Source organism: Chelonia mydas, chromosome 9, assembly GCF_015237465.2.
Source record: "Chelonia mydas isolate rCheMyd1 chromosome 9, rCheMyd1.pri.v2, whole genome shotgun sequence".
NCBI lineage: Eukaryota > Metazoa > Chordata > Testudines > Cheloniidae > Chelonia > Chelonia mydas.
Window position 1 is genome coordinate 49,384,739 of NC_057855.1, and position 14,100 is coordinate 49,398,838.

Sequence of the window (14,100 nt, forward strand, 5' to 3'; positions counted from 1 at the left end):
GTGGGACTCGCCAAAGCTCACTGAGTTATGGAGACACTGTAGCCTCTTCAGAGGCAGCTTCCATTGCAAAGCCCTACCGTAGGTTCCGGGAGCCAGGGGGCTGCGGTTCAGGCCAATGTGATTTTCTAGACCAAAGCACAGGGGAGGCAGAGGGGAGCATTTTGGCAAAGCCTGAAGGAAACCCTGCAAACTGGTTTTGAACTGCGGGTAATGTAAAATGACTCTGATTTGAAATGTTTCCTGTTGTGTAACTGTTTTGTCTCCTCCTGGCCACAAGCAGCTGGTTACAGCCCCTTCTCGCTTCCCAGCAAGTTAAACCTCCTCACGCATCAGCTGCATGGAAGAAAATCACTTGTTATGATGAAGCAAGGTGATGAAGTACTTTTCTGCTGGGAAGCTTGGGAGTCAGCCTGACTCCCATTATTTCAATGGCTGTCGTAGCCCCAGTTCTGCGCCCAGGGATGGCATCCCAACACGGAAGCCGTGACCCTGCGAGCCCTGGCGCTAACCGTGGAGGATCGGAGTAGGAACAGCTTCAGCTCCATGAGGGGCAGAGCTGGTTTTGGCCCCGTGGCGACTCGCGGCTCTGAAGTGAGTGAGCTGCCACTCGCAACGGCAGTCGCGGCTTCTGTTTGCAGACAAGTGAATTTTGCATCCTTTCCCCGGCAAAGTGCTCTGGGCTTCTAGGCTGAGACATTGCCCACTGGCTGGGGCTGAAAGGACAAAGGGACCAAGCTCTGTGCCTGCAGTGGGCAGCTGGGGAGAATTATTGGTATCAGAAATGCTCAGTCTTGCAAGGGCTGAATGGGAAAAAGCTCCAAGGGCCAATTCACCATTCCCAGCTTCGTTCTCTTCCTTTTCACCCTTGTGCTTGCTTTTTGACTGTGTCAAAGAGAACATGGAAGGTGCCTATTTTTCAGCTTCTCTGTAGCTGTCTCCAGGGTGCCACGGCATAAGAGCTACTGGAGATGGGGCTCAGACCTGGCCACCATGCCAGGTGGTCAAGGCAGCTTCAGCGCAGAAACACCGGCCCCACTTTTGCTAGCAGAGAGGGCGCTGATGGGTTTGGAAAGGGAGAAAGCAGACATCTGGCTGCTCTCGGTGACTCACCCGCCGACATGTCAGCCTCCAGAGTGATGCTCGGGGAAGTCCACAGGCAATAATGTAAACGCAACCTGACACATTCCAGGCCCAGCCACGGCTTCATAGTCGTTTTATTTGCTGTAAAACCACATAAATCAGGATTCACAGATAAACATGTGCTACATTACAATTCAATGCAGGGCGCCACACTGACACACATGTGGGAGGACGGGGGCTGGGCGGGGAGGGAAAAGGGGGCTCAACAGATCGCAGGGAAGTGGGGAACAGGGGCCGTGCAGTTGGGGGGCTATGTGTTCTGTTTACACACTTGGTTGACAGCATCAAGAGCCCCCCAAAGCAGTGCTAGTTTGCTGCTAGGGGAATTCACTTCAGTCCTGGAGCCTGTGGAGTCAGGACAATGGGCGGGTTTATGCACAAAAGGAAATCGGAGGGTTCAGTTATCTCAAGGGCTGGCTTTTTGGCTGTTGCAAGGGGCAACTTGCATGGCGCGGTTACTCCCCCAGCAGGTGACTCCCGTGGGGACAGAGGAGCCCCTACCACAAGACCAAGGGATGCCCTGTGAGGCCATCCCACCCAGCATGGGTGACTGGTCAGTGCTGGGCAGGGTTCAATGCCTGTTCACCACCTCACCAGAAACTGCTGGGCCACACCCCAGGGCACTGGGCAGCAGCCTTGCTAAGCAGAGTGCAGCCTTTCTTGTGCCATAACCTTCTGCAATGCACTCAGAGCACTGAAGTGGGTAAGCAAAGTGTCTTCAAATACCATTGGGCTGGCAGAACGATCTCTGGCCCCGACAGAGGCTTACTGGGCGTGCCATGCAGAAGCTGGCTTTGGAGGTTGGCATGCCATGCTGCAGCACTGTGGGTGTCATAGGCAGCTGGCCAGGGCATGCAGCAGGTTTTGTAACACCCTGGCAACCTGGACAACAGTCACTCCCTGGGCACTGCCCTGACCTAACCAGGACACAGTCAAAAGGGGCTTATACCTCCTCATGCAGTGACTCGGGAGGCAGCAGAAAGGGCTGGCTTTACTAGCCAGCCTGTTTTCCATGGGAAATCCCTGAAGTCCAAATGGATGGGAGAGGAGCCAGGACGCAGAGAGGCGAGCAGTGGGCAGGGAAGCATAGCCAGGTGGGAAGTGGATGCATATTGGGGGAGAAGAGAAAGAGAAGGGAATTTCCCATGAGCCTCCAGCCCAATGCACTGAGGCCGTGTCCGGGAGCCTGCCCTGCACGCCAGCAAAGAGACTGGTGTGTGAGTGTGCGGTGGCGTACGCGCTACCCCGCTTCCTCGCCAGCTCCCCAGAGCCCCAGGGAGTGCGTAACTACAGGAGCTTTCCAGTGGCAGCAGAGCGGCCTTGACGAGCCCCGCACTATTGGTTCTCTCCGGAAGTGCATAGAGGCAAAGGCAACTCAGAAGCTGGGCTCAGTCTGGACACCTTTCCTGGGCTGGACGCTCTCTCAGGCCTGCTTTCCAGACGCCCCAAAAGCAGGCACTAGCTCTGCTCTCTTGCTGCTTTTCTCCTCCCCAGAATTTCCCTTCTCGCTCCCCAGCTTCTCAGCTGCTATAAGCGGATGAGCCACCACTTATGCCAATGGAACTGCTGCTATTTATATCGGCTGTGAACTCACCCCCCTGCAGCACTGTGCCCACGATGCACCTGCAATCTGCCTTGCGGCGTCTACAAAACAGGCGGAGACACCCAGGCACTAAGAAATGGGGGCACTTTTCCCTACTGGGCCCTCCTCTCCGGATAGCATGGGGGGCTCCGTGTTTACTGGGTCACGGTGGCACTCTGGAGCGCATGGGATCAGTTCACAAAGATGCTTTGTCTTCCTGCCGGCCCTCGGACGCAGCCTGGGATCTGAGCGATCGAGCTGGGCTCCTGAATCATCACTAGCCATCAAAATTCTGCAGCTGGCACTGGGTTACTGCATGAGCCAAAAGTTTCCAGCTCGCTCTCCCGGAGCTGTGCTGGGAGAACTGGAGTAAAAACTCATTTTTTCCAGGCATAGGAGCAGATCAGAATCTGAATTTGTACAGGAAGCAGGTCTGTTGAATAAAAAGGTGCTATTTTTATATAGGCACTTTTCTGACCATAGTCACACTGTACAACGATAATTCGCAGGAAAGGGTGCCAGATCTGCTTGTATAAATCCCAGTGATCTCATGGTTTTTCACCATATGTATTAAACAGAGAAGGCCTTTCCCCCTGCCAATAGCATTTACAGTTAGTGTGTTCTTTTTTTTAACATTTCTAGAGGAGCAAGTAGGGGTCTGACAAATGATACCATCTGGAATGGGATTTGGAGAACAAATATTGTTCATGTTTTGTGGTAATTAACATTTTTATTTCAGCGTCAGTACAATATGTTTTCACCTGCCGCTAATTTACAAATATCGTTGTTTCAATCAAAGGGAAATGTATTTACACACTGCCTAGCAGAGCACACAGATGCAACGGAGCAAAGATGGGCTGATCAGCGTTCTCCTCTGCTCACAAAGCCTTTTGCCTGCATGTTTGGAAAATCTGATGCGATTTTCCACTTGCTCGGAGAGTTGCTTAGCAAAAATCCCCTGTATCAAGTTGCATTAGATATTTACAGTGTTTTTCCATGAACACTTTCCTATTAATCTGTGCATGCAATTGCATCTTAGCAAATGCTTAAACCCCATTATTTAAAAGGGTCTCGCCATATTCAGAGCTGCACGCTCTGGAATGTGTGTTATGGACCAGATTCTCCCAACCAGCCCAACTGCACCTGGAGTCAAGAAGGGGGCAAATACAGCTGTTAGCCCTGGAGAATCCTTAGGTGGCTGGATTGTCCTAGGGCTCTGGAGAATTGGTTAGAATTAAAAGGGGCTGGCCTAATGGGAATGACGTTCAGTGGGAACTGGGTTCCTTGGGCCCCTCTGGATATCTCAGCCTAGGTCTCCAGCTTCTTCTTCCTGACTATTTAATTCAGCCTCCTCCTCCCAATGGTCCAAGTTTTCCCCAGAAGAGCTGGGGAAAAGCTCTCCCCAGAAGAGCCTTTCACATGAAGTGTATGATCAACCACCCAGAGCTATAGCCAAGCCTCCTTCCTTTCCTCTCTTTAAAAGAAATGACACCCCGCTTTGCTTGAACCTGTAGTTACCACCCCTTTCCTGGCTGCGGCTGGCGTAAGTTTTAGTTCTGAGAACTGTGTATCGTAAACTGCAGTGGGTTGGGACCAAGTAAGTGCCCTGAGATCCCAAGCCACAGTTGTTTAGCAACATGCTTAACTTTAAGTATGTGCTAATTCCCACTGATGTTCAGTGAGACCACGTCTATAGTGCAGTAAAAAACCCACATCCCAGTCAGCTAACTTGAGCTTGGTGGCCAGTGTAGATGTTCAGTATCAGAGCCCTGAGAGACTGAGTCAGCTGCGGCTGTGCCGGGGGTCTTTTATTGCAGCACAGACAAGACCCTGAGAGACCATTTCCATGTTAGGTAAAACAACCATATATGGATGTTGCCTTGATTCTAGCTAGAGGTGGTTGAGAATTTTTGGACAAAATTTTTCCATTGAAAAATACTGATTCACTGAATCCAGAACAGTTCACAAAACTGGCTCGGATTTGATGGTTCTCCCAACTCGGGGGGGGGGGGGGGGGGGAGTTTTGAAAATGTCAAATTGAAATATTTCAACAAATGAACAATTCCATTTTTTTTCCGATTGGAAATGACTTTTTCTAAATTTAAGCTAATTTGCCCAAATGGTTTAAAAGAAGAAGAAAAAAAGGTCAAAATTGAAATGAAATATTTCTAAATTTTCAAACAGAATGTTTTGAGTGACCTGAACTGCCAGTTTTCCAATTCAGAAATAGATTCAAGATTTTGACTTTTCATCCTCATACAAGATGCCGGGGGGCGGGGCGGGATTTCAAACTCTCAAAAATATTTGGGGACAGGAAAGTTGGTTCCTGCCCCGCTCTGGTTATATTACAAAAGCTCTCTGCACCAAGGATCAATCTGGTCTTCTGAGTAACTAGTTTATTCCTAGTATGCACTGCTCTGTGGCTCTTGTCTCTGGTTCACCCGCCAGGCTGTTCACAGGACCAAGCAGGCAGAATAGTCTCAAACTTTGTTCTGGGGAGAATGGGCTGGACCCAGCCCTCTCTCTCTCCGCTCACCATGGGGGCAGGATGAGGAAGAAGTTTTTCCTGAATTATGATACAGTCCCTGTGGCTCAGCAGAAATTACAGACAGAAAGATCACCCTAAACAACTCCCCTCTCTCCTTGCGGTTCACCTGTCATGTTAGGTGAGTGTTGCATGCCCCCTTCATTCTCCATCATGACCAAGGCACAGGGATACAGATTTAATTCTCTTATCCTGAATTAACCCTTCCAGCTCCTTTCAGTATTGTGGGGTCCTTCTTGGCATTCTCTCCATTTCGCTGTGTAGACAGGTGCCCAGTAGCATTTTAAGAAACACCTCACATAGAAGTGGCCTGCTCCCTTTCCACGCTCTGGTGCAACCCCTGCTCTCGTGGCATGCCGACTGCAAAATGGACTAGGTTCATCCCTGGTGTCACTCCACCCAGGTGATCAAAATTACACCAGGGATGAAACTAGCCCTTTTATAATCTTCCCCTCTCCGCCCCCATCTATAATTTGAAGACCTCTCCCCACACAACATTACCCTTGCAGTTGGCTGCTTTGGACAGAGCTCTGGCTAAGAATCCCTCACTGAATTGACTTTTCCTTCTTGTTTCATTCCGTGCCCACATGTCCAACCATCTAGGGACCTTTGGATCATTTCTCTAGCCTCTCTGGGGTTTACAACACAACTCCTTTCAGTAAACCTAAACAGCTGACCCACAGAAAGTCTCCCCCAAACTCGATACATAGCCATTAATACGAGCTGCTGTTCGGAGCCCTCAGGCAGTTTCAGGCCTGGAACACTGCTCAGATCCAAATCAATCCGAATGAACTATTTCAATTCGGATTCCAAGGAATGCTGGCTCAGATGCTTTACTAATGCCCAAGTACCCAGTGTATTCTCACTATACTTACTATACCCAAGTACCCAGTGTATTCTCAGAGTCGCTACTGTTGCAGTGCCATGTTCCAAAGAAAAGCAGTTGAGTTTCTTTTGCCTGGCTTATGCCCTGGAGCTGGTGTTTAGGGATCTTGTTGTTTGGATTCTCACAGATTTCTCCTCTTTAATCCTCTCATCCCTGCCTGCTGTTGAATAGCCGTAGGGAAAGGTCTACGGTCTGCCTGTGGCAGCAGAGATGAGGATCGTGGTGGGAGTGATGGAGTGTCTAGGGGCAGGAGGGCTGGCGTGTGGTGCCAGGGGATTGAAAGGCCTGTGAATGGTGAGAGGATGAGCAGGCTGTGGGCTAGCAGCCCACATGTAGTGGAGGAGAGTGGCAGGCTGGATGGCAGGAGACAGCTGAAGGAAAGCAGGACGTCATGGAAAGAAAGGCGAGTAGAAGAGTTCTCTCAAGCAGGGCAGATGTTTGGGGTGAGGGCAAGGAGGTTCTGGCAGATGGGGCTGAATGCCAGAGTTCAGTGGGGGAGCGCGGATCATTCCATTCTTGGAGTCACTAGTGTGGGGCGTGGACTGAGAGCTTAATATTTGCTCTATTATTTTAGTAAGGCTTGAAGTTAGCTGTATTTCTAGATGGGAATTGCCCTGTTTTTGAAGGTCTGATACCTCAGTTGTTTTTCTTCCATATTCTGTGGTACCTCCTTGGTTCTTTATGACACTTTTCTGCTCTATATAGGCTTTTATATTGTATTCATCACTGGAGTATCTGAGCGCCTTCCAGGAGTGAGACTTGACTACGCAGCTGTCACATGGTGTTTGCTCTCACATCCTCTCCCCAAAGGAGAAGCGTGTGTGTGTGTGTGTGTGTGTGTTAAATTATACCTGCTGCTCTGTTCTTTGGCCTATTAGAAAAACAAGGCCAAAAAAATGTGGCTTGCACTTGGAGCAGAAAGTGGTGAGATTTGGATGGTCCTTTGTTCATTCCAGAGTCTCAGACCGGCCCTGAGAAAGGTCTATCTTCCACCCAGATGAGCTTGATCTACACTAAAAGGTAAGGTTGACTCAACTACGTCTGTCAGGGGTGTGAAAAATGCCAACCTAACCCCTGGCGTAGACAGCGGTAGGCCGATGGAAGAATCCTTCCCTTGACCTAGCTACCACCTCTCAGAGAGATGGACCAGCGGCAGCACTGGGAGAACCTCTCCGTTGGTGTATGTAGCATCTGCCCTACAGCATTTCCAGTGGTGACAAGCCCTTATTCTTGCTGTTGAGAGCTCCATGATGCCATAGGAGTGCCATATGCATGGTTTTTGTCCCAGAACTTTAAATGGTCTTCACTCAGTAATTCATTAGCTAATTCTTTTAGCATCCTTGGAAAAGCATCACCAGTCATGCTTATCCGTCCATCCATTTCCCATGTATTCTCTTACCTGTTCGTAGCCTGCTCAGCGATAGGCTCCTCCTTACTTTAATCATCCCTGCCTCTTCCAGCGACACTTGTGGACCCAAGAGTGGTTTTTGGTTTTTCCCATTTGGTCTCCCTTGCTCCTTCTCTCCCCATTACCACATAGTGTCTCGCTGGTGTTGTAAATGCCATGCACTGCCCCCTGCATTACTCACTCACAGCTGCGCTGCTGTGAGAACCATGCCAGCTGTTTAACCCCCTAGATTGTTCTCCCACGAGGTGACTTTTCCAGTGCGTGGAGCATATAAGCCCACGAATACATTAACGGGAGTTTGCTTACTGTTAATCAGCTTGAGGGGGAGAGCAGCTTTATCTTCCACCTTAGTGCTCAGGGGAGAAGAATATGCCACATCATAGGAAACCTTCCACGTCACTCTGTCTGCTTGGACTCCATCTGCATGACTGGAGCCTGGCTAATGCATTGGACTGGTTTCTGGCAACAATTTGCATGGTGAGTCCCAGACCCTTTCTACAAAATCAATGATCAGCTGGTCTCCAGGTATCAGCCCTAGATCTCTGTGTAGGTCAGCAAGTTGCCAGGTCTCTTTCTAGACAGCTAATGCTATGCTTCAATATTTTCCACTTACACTGTCTGCAAACCGAAACACTAATTTATTCATCTACATTATGCCATCACTGTAGTATCAGAGTACCTAGGAGAAGGGTGAACTGCCTTCATTGAACATTGACTCTGAAACCTAATGATGACCAACAGCTATCTGCACTGCTAATTCTCCCCTTCCTGCTGTCACACTGCTAAAAGTGGTGGAGCTGCTGTCTCCAGACTGAGTTCCCTGCCCTGTGGCCAGGAAAAAATGACATGGGGAGAGAAATGAACTACCATTAGGCTTTCCCACCTGCTTCTCCCTGAAGTGTTGCCCTTCAGCTGCTAGGGGCTACTTTGATCTCTGCTGAGCAGTGGCTAGATGCCCGTCCTGCCCCTGGGTCCTTGCTCAATGCAGCAAAATGGGTAGCCACATGGGGAAGCAGAGCAAGCAAGGACCAGGCATGGTGCTGATCATGGTAGGGAGCAGAAGATCAGCTGCTGCAGCCACACTCCTAGGCTTGGGGATGAGGAGAAGAGATCAGGGTAGGGGAAGAAGGAAGAGGATTCCTTGGGGCCCCCTGATGCCTGGAAGAGGACCAGAAAACAATTCCAGCCTAGCTTCCTGCTGTTCTAAACATTTGGTTATTCCTCTCTCCTCTGGACTCTCTCGGGAACTCCCATCTACGTGCTCCTGGTCACAGCCCAGTGAAGTCTGCCCAGCCACATATGCATTAGTTCTTCGCATGTTAGCATGACTCTCAATGCTCCATCAGCTCGCTGTAGAGCTTCCAAACACAGCACTTGGTGCCCATAGCCACGCTCTGCTCTAGAGTCCTCCTCGCAGCTCCGTCCCCTCCAATGTCACATCCTCAATCTCCGCCTTCTTGGATAGTTTGGGGATAGCTCAGTGAACACTCCCTGTCTCAGCCTGGTCAAGTGCTTCCATTCAGACTGACCCGTCTTTCTGTGTGGATCAGTGTCCTGGAGGGCTGTCAAGGGCCTGCAGGTGCTGAGAGGGCTTCGGGCTACATCCTGTGCATTGGACCCATGCCCTTCGTGGGTAGAGAAGGCCAGTGGGAAGTGCCCAGTCCTGTGCTAAGAGAGGTTGTCAATGCCTCCCTGCAGGGGGTAGGATGCCAGCCTCGGGCCTGTGCTCAGGAAGTCACTGCTTGGCACTGACAATCTAGTTCATTTTTGTCCAGGGTCTGATCTTCCTTTTATGGTCAAAGTCCCCTGGACAAGCCTGTAGAGTGACACCCTCACAGCACCTAGACCCCTCAGGTCTCCGTGGCCCATGAGAAGCTGGGTACCAGCTTTGGTCTGGTACAGAGACTGAGCTAGCTGCACTGGTTGACAATCTCCACCCAGCAATAGATGAAGATCAAGTCATCTGGGCTGGTACTGTTAGTTCCACCAGCTGCATTTCTCACAGTCGGACTTGAGGTGTTGTTGGCACGCCTGCAGGTGTTGCTCTTGTAGGGAGATGACCACGGCAAATTGTTCTCCTTCCTAAAAGCACTTTCAGGGGCAGCTGTGCAGGGCTTCTGCTTGGTGTGGAAAAAGTCACATCCCAAGAGATGATGCATGTCCAGCCACAGGCACACGGTGTCCTACACGCAAGAAATATGGACATTTTGCAGCTGTTTGCTGCACCAAAGCAGTCAAGGAGTTGACTCGTATGACAGACCATCAAGGGACATTGTTTCTGGGAATCTATCCCTTGTGAGGACACAGAGCCTGCCTGGAGAGTGAAACTGAATATTCATGGCAAGACTATTAACTTTAAAATTGACTCAGGAGCTGATGTTATAGTCACCTCAGAAGAGACTTACAATCACCTTCAACCCCTCCCAGAGCTGAAGTCACCTGACACAGCTCTGACTAGCCCTGGAGGTATTCTGAATTGTATGGGCCAGTTCACCATAGAAACAACTTATAAAGACAAAAGCTTTGCATTCAGAGTGTAACAGCCTTCTCAGGCACAGCATGGCAACCATGATGAGCCTAGTGGGAAAGGTTGAAGAACTCAGAGGATTTGATGATGTTGGACTTTTGAAAGGAGATACATTTAAGTAATTCTGAATGAAATATGATTTTGATCATATTACTAGCAGCCCAAGTTTTCCACAAGTGAATGGAGAGGCTGAGAGAGCTGTACAGACAGCCAAGAAAATCCTATAGCAGGAAGATCCATTCCTTGCTCTTCTGAGGTTACAGATCAACACCAACAACGGCTACTGGATGGAGTCCAGCACAACTCCTGATGGGAGGACAACTCAGAACTACTGCTGCAATGTTGAAAAAGAATCTATCTGCAAAATGGCCAGACGTGCAGAGAGTAGCCAAATCAGATACAAAGTCTATAAGAGCTTTTACAACAGAAATCACTCAGAGAACTGTTGGGTCTAGAACCTGGTGACTGTGTTCATGTCAAATTGGATGAAGGAATGGGATGGACAACTGCAGCTCACATGAAGAAAAAATCCAGTGCCCGGATTATATGTGATCAAGACCAAGAGTAGAGAGTTCAACAGAAATCGTCAACACCTACAGTTTGTTCCTCCAAAAGAACAATCAACAGAGCAATCTCTACAGATGGCAGGTGCAGAACAAGAAGACGTCTTAAGGATTCCAAACCAACCACAGCCAGCAACTACTGGACAGCCAGATGACCAAGGTGTTATGCATTTGGGTGATGCAATTAGAAAATCAGTAGGATTCAGAGACACTTAACAGAGTGGTCCATACGGAACTTCCAAGACAGCAGGATAGCGTAAATATTGTAAACGGGAGGAATACAGAACTTAAAGGGGGAGATGTAATGGATGTATTATACTGTTCAGCCACTGGTGGCATGGGGTGTAAAACATCTTAGTGAAATGAACCTCAGCCGTACCTGGGAATGCATTAAAGGATCCTATGATGAACATAGCTGGTGTGTATAAGCAAGCGCTGTCACCAGTCCAAAGCTGGCACAGAAGAGCTTGACACAGCACTCTGCCTAACTGCCAACCCATCAAGTTGGTGGGTTTGATATTCAGGACATAGATTCAATGGGAACTAGGATGAGACCATCACACTTATACGACCTAAGCCAAATCTGAATGCAGGTCCCCTAGGCAGGAAAGCATAGTAGCAAATAGCTTGTGTATTACAATCACATTTGAAGCTGTGTTGCTTTTGTCTCCCTTCACTGTATACTCTTTACCTTTCTTCCCCCCACCCTGCTTGCACTGTTGTGCTTTAGAAAGCAAATAACTCTCTGCAGTGCTCCTACTGGGTTGACTTTGATTTCATCCCCAGACCAGCGCCTCTTCCCAAGCCATTCACAAGACTGCCACAGATTGTGATGACTCAGCATAAGCCCTTTGCTGCATTAGTGAAGGCTGAGTGCCACATCACATCCAAAATTCAACTCAGGCCATTTCTCAGTGGGCTAAAGCAACCCTATTAAGAGTAATACTCTCCTGTAAGGAGAGTTTGGGCCTCTCTCTTAACTGGAACTGCCAAGGAAAATTGGGACGTTTCATTCCTATCAAAATTCTTTTTAAAGGAAAAGAATCTTTTCAATAAATAGATAAATAAAAAAACACACAGGTGGGGTCCAACATTGGATTCAGGATTCCATGGAGGCTGGCAGCCTGGCAAGGCCCATGTTTGACCAGTTATACATTCCAAGTGTTGTCTCCTCTTGTTTACCCTGAGTTTGTTTCTGGCATCCAAGGAATGGGCTCTCCTTGTGTGGCCTCCCCCGTCCCTTCTGGCTCCCTCTCTCCGAACATAGCTCGCACCCAAATGGGTTTGAAACTGAATGACAAACTTGCTTCTGTTTAAACCTGACCCCCCACGCCCCCCCCCCCCCCCAAAAAAAAAAAAGCTAGTGGTGGAGCGCTTTGAAACAATGAATTAGAACAGTTTGAGAAAAGGCACCATCTCCCCTCTCCTCAGTGTTGCTGAAGCTAAGATGACAAATAACTGTTAGAATGTGGAGGATTTAGTGACCACAGGGACAGGGCAATGAAACATCCAGTATCCTCGGACAGAATTAAACAATAAATAAGTGACACTCAGCTTCTTGCCAGGTCCCTGTTTCACTGGCAACTTTGGGGGACAGGTGGAGAGTTAAGTGTTTAAATAAAAAAGAAAGAAACCAACTCTCATTTGCAGTGTTGGGCCAGATATTATACTCCATCCATTCCAGGCCATCTGTGCTGGTCTATTTTCAGAGGATAACAAATTTTCTCAACAGAGTCTAAGGCTTCACCAGGGACAAAACCCTTCCCTGGCACTGAGAGTTTGTTTTCACTCCTGCAATTGAGACGTTCTAGGAAAAATCTTTTTTTTTTTTCCAAACCATCCAGGTGATGCCTGCCAGTAGTGTGTGTGTGTGTGTGCACGCACGTGTGTGTACAAACTCAAACCACACCTCATTTCACATGGAACCATTGGCTGCTCTTTTCCACTTGCTGTTCAAACCACTGCCCGGGGTCTGCTGTTTCCAAAGCAGAGCGAGAAGTCAGGAAATCTCAAGAGATGAAGGGTCCTTTTCCACAGGCCTTCCTTGCAGCAGTTGCCAGCGGGATGCAGCGTTGTCACCTCTGGACTTGATTTCTTTGTTTGTTTAATCTTGAGTTCGGTTCCTTCTCTTCAGGAAGAAGAAGCTGCTCTTCTGGGGAGCGCCCAGCAACATTGGCACTTGGCTTTTGTGGGTAATTTTTATCTAAAAATCAATACATAAAAAAAAAATCAATAAGGCTCACCTTAAAGAAGGGTTAGTGGGGCTACTCCCCTCAGAAAGAGACTCTGGTCCCTGAGAACATGATAGCATCCATCTTGGCCAGCATGCTAGGGATGGAACCAGGGACCTCCACTGCTGCAAGGAGGAGCCTTTACAGCTGGAGCTAAAGAGCCAGGCTCAGCTCATTTCTGGATTGGACACCTAACCCACGCTGACCAGAGGGCAACAGTAGCACCAGGAGCCAATCAGCTCCTGGCTTCCTAAGACTCAAACTCTTGTAATTCACTTGACATTTTATGAGGGACAGAAAGCCTGGACGAGGTGCATGGGTTTGCATTCCTCTCTCCAACACACAGCTCTGTCCATTCATCTCTGCCCTGGTCCACATCATTCTTAAGAACATAAGAATGGCCATACTGGGTCAGACCAAAGGTCTATATAGCCCAGTATCCTGTCTTCCAAGAGTGGCCAATGCCAGGTGCCCCAGAGGGAATGAACAGAACAGGTAATCATCAAGTGATCCACCCCCTGTCGCCCATTCCCAGCTTCTGACAAACAGAGGCTAGGACACCATCCCTGCCCACCCTGGCTAATACCCATTGATGGACCTATCTTCCATGAACTTATTTAGTTCTTTTTTGAATCCTGTTATAGTCTTGGCCTTCACACAACATCCTCTGGCAAGTAGTTCCACAGGTTGACTTTGTGTTGTGTGAAAAAATACTTCCTTTTGTTTGTTTTAAACCTGCTGCCTATTAATTTCATTTGGTGATCCCTAGTTCGTGTGTTATGAGAAGGAGTAAATAAAGCTTCCTTGCTATTCTAGTCTCCTCAGCAAAGACTGCCAGTCATGACAAATGACCGTGGGCTTTTGTGATGTCAACAATGATGTCTAGGATGGATCCACCAAACACACTTCCACGGATGGGCCAAGTTACATTAGAAGCCTAAGCTCTAGAAGGCTAGTGCCCCACCCAGCAGCGCCTCCCTTTGCACCAAAACTCTTCCTGATCTGGCTCCTCTAGAATACAGGCATCACTTTACTCTTAAACAAAGTGGCTGGTTTTCAATGCCACAGGCGGAGATGCAGTTGGCAGCTCTTCCAACGCCAGCCACAGCAAGACTTTGCCAGCGTTCTCTACCGCACAGCAGCGTAAAAGACTGAAACTGGACATATGCGAGAGTAAAACCGTGCCCGTGGCCTTTAACCCCACTATCACATGGCTCT

The 14,100-nt window shown here is 48.8% G+C and overlaps 1 protein-coding gene across 3 annotated transcripts in view; it reads right to left on the minus strand.

Moving 5' to 3' along the window:
• Nucleotides 1–1,196: 1,196 nt before the first annotated feature.
• The window catches only part of DGKG (diacylglycerol kinase gamma), a 153,102-nt gene continuing 140,198 nt past the window's right edge, over nt 1,197–14,100 (minus strand). For 2 of the 3 annotated variants that reach the window (XM_037909618.2, XM_043522536.1), the window contains one exon: nt 3,433–12,854. In XM_037909618.2, coding sequence (XP_037765546.1) covers nt 12,756–12,854 — 99 coding nt within the window. In that variant the 3' untranslated portion in view covers nt 3,433–12,755. Of the gene's footprint in view, nt 3,156–3,432; nt 12,855–14,100 lie in introns of those variants that run through there. The other variant, XR_006283793.1, reaches the window with a different exon arrangement.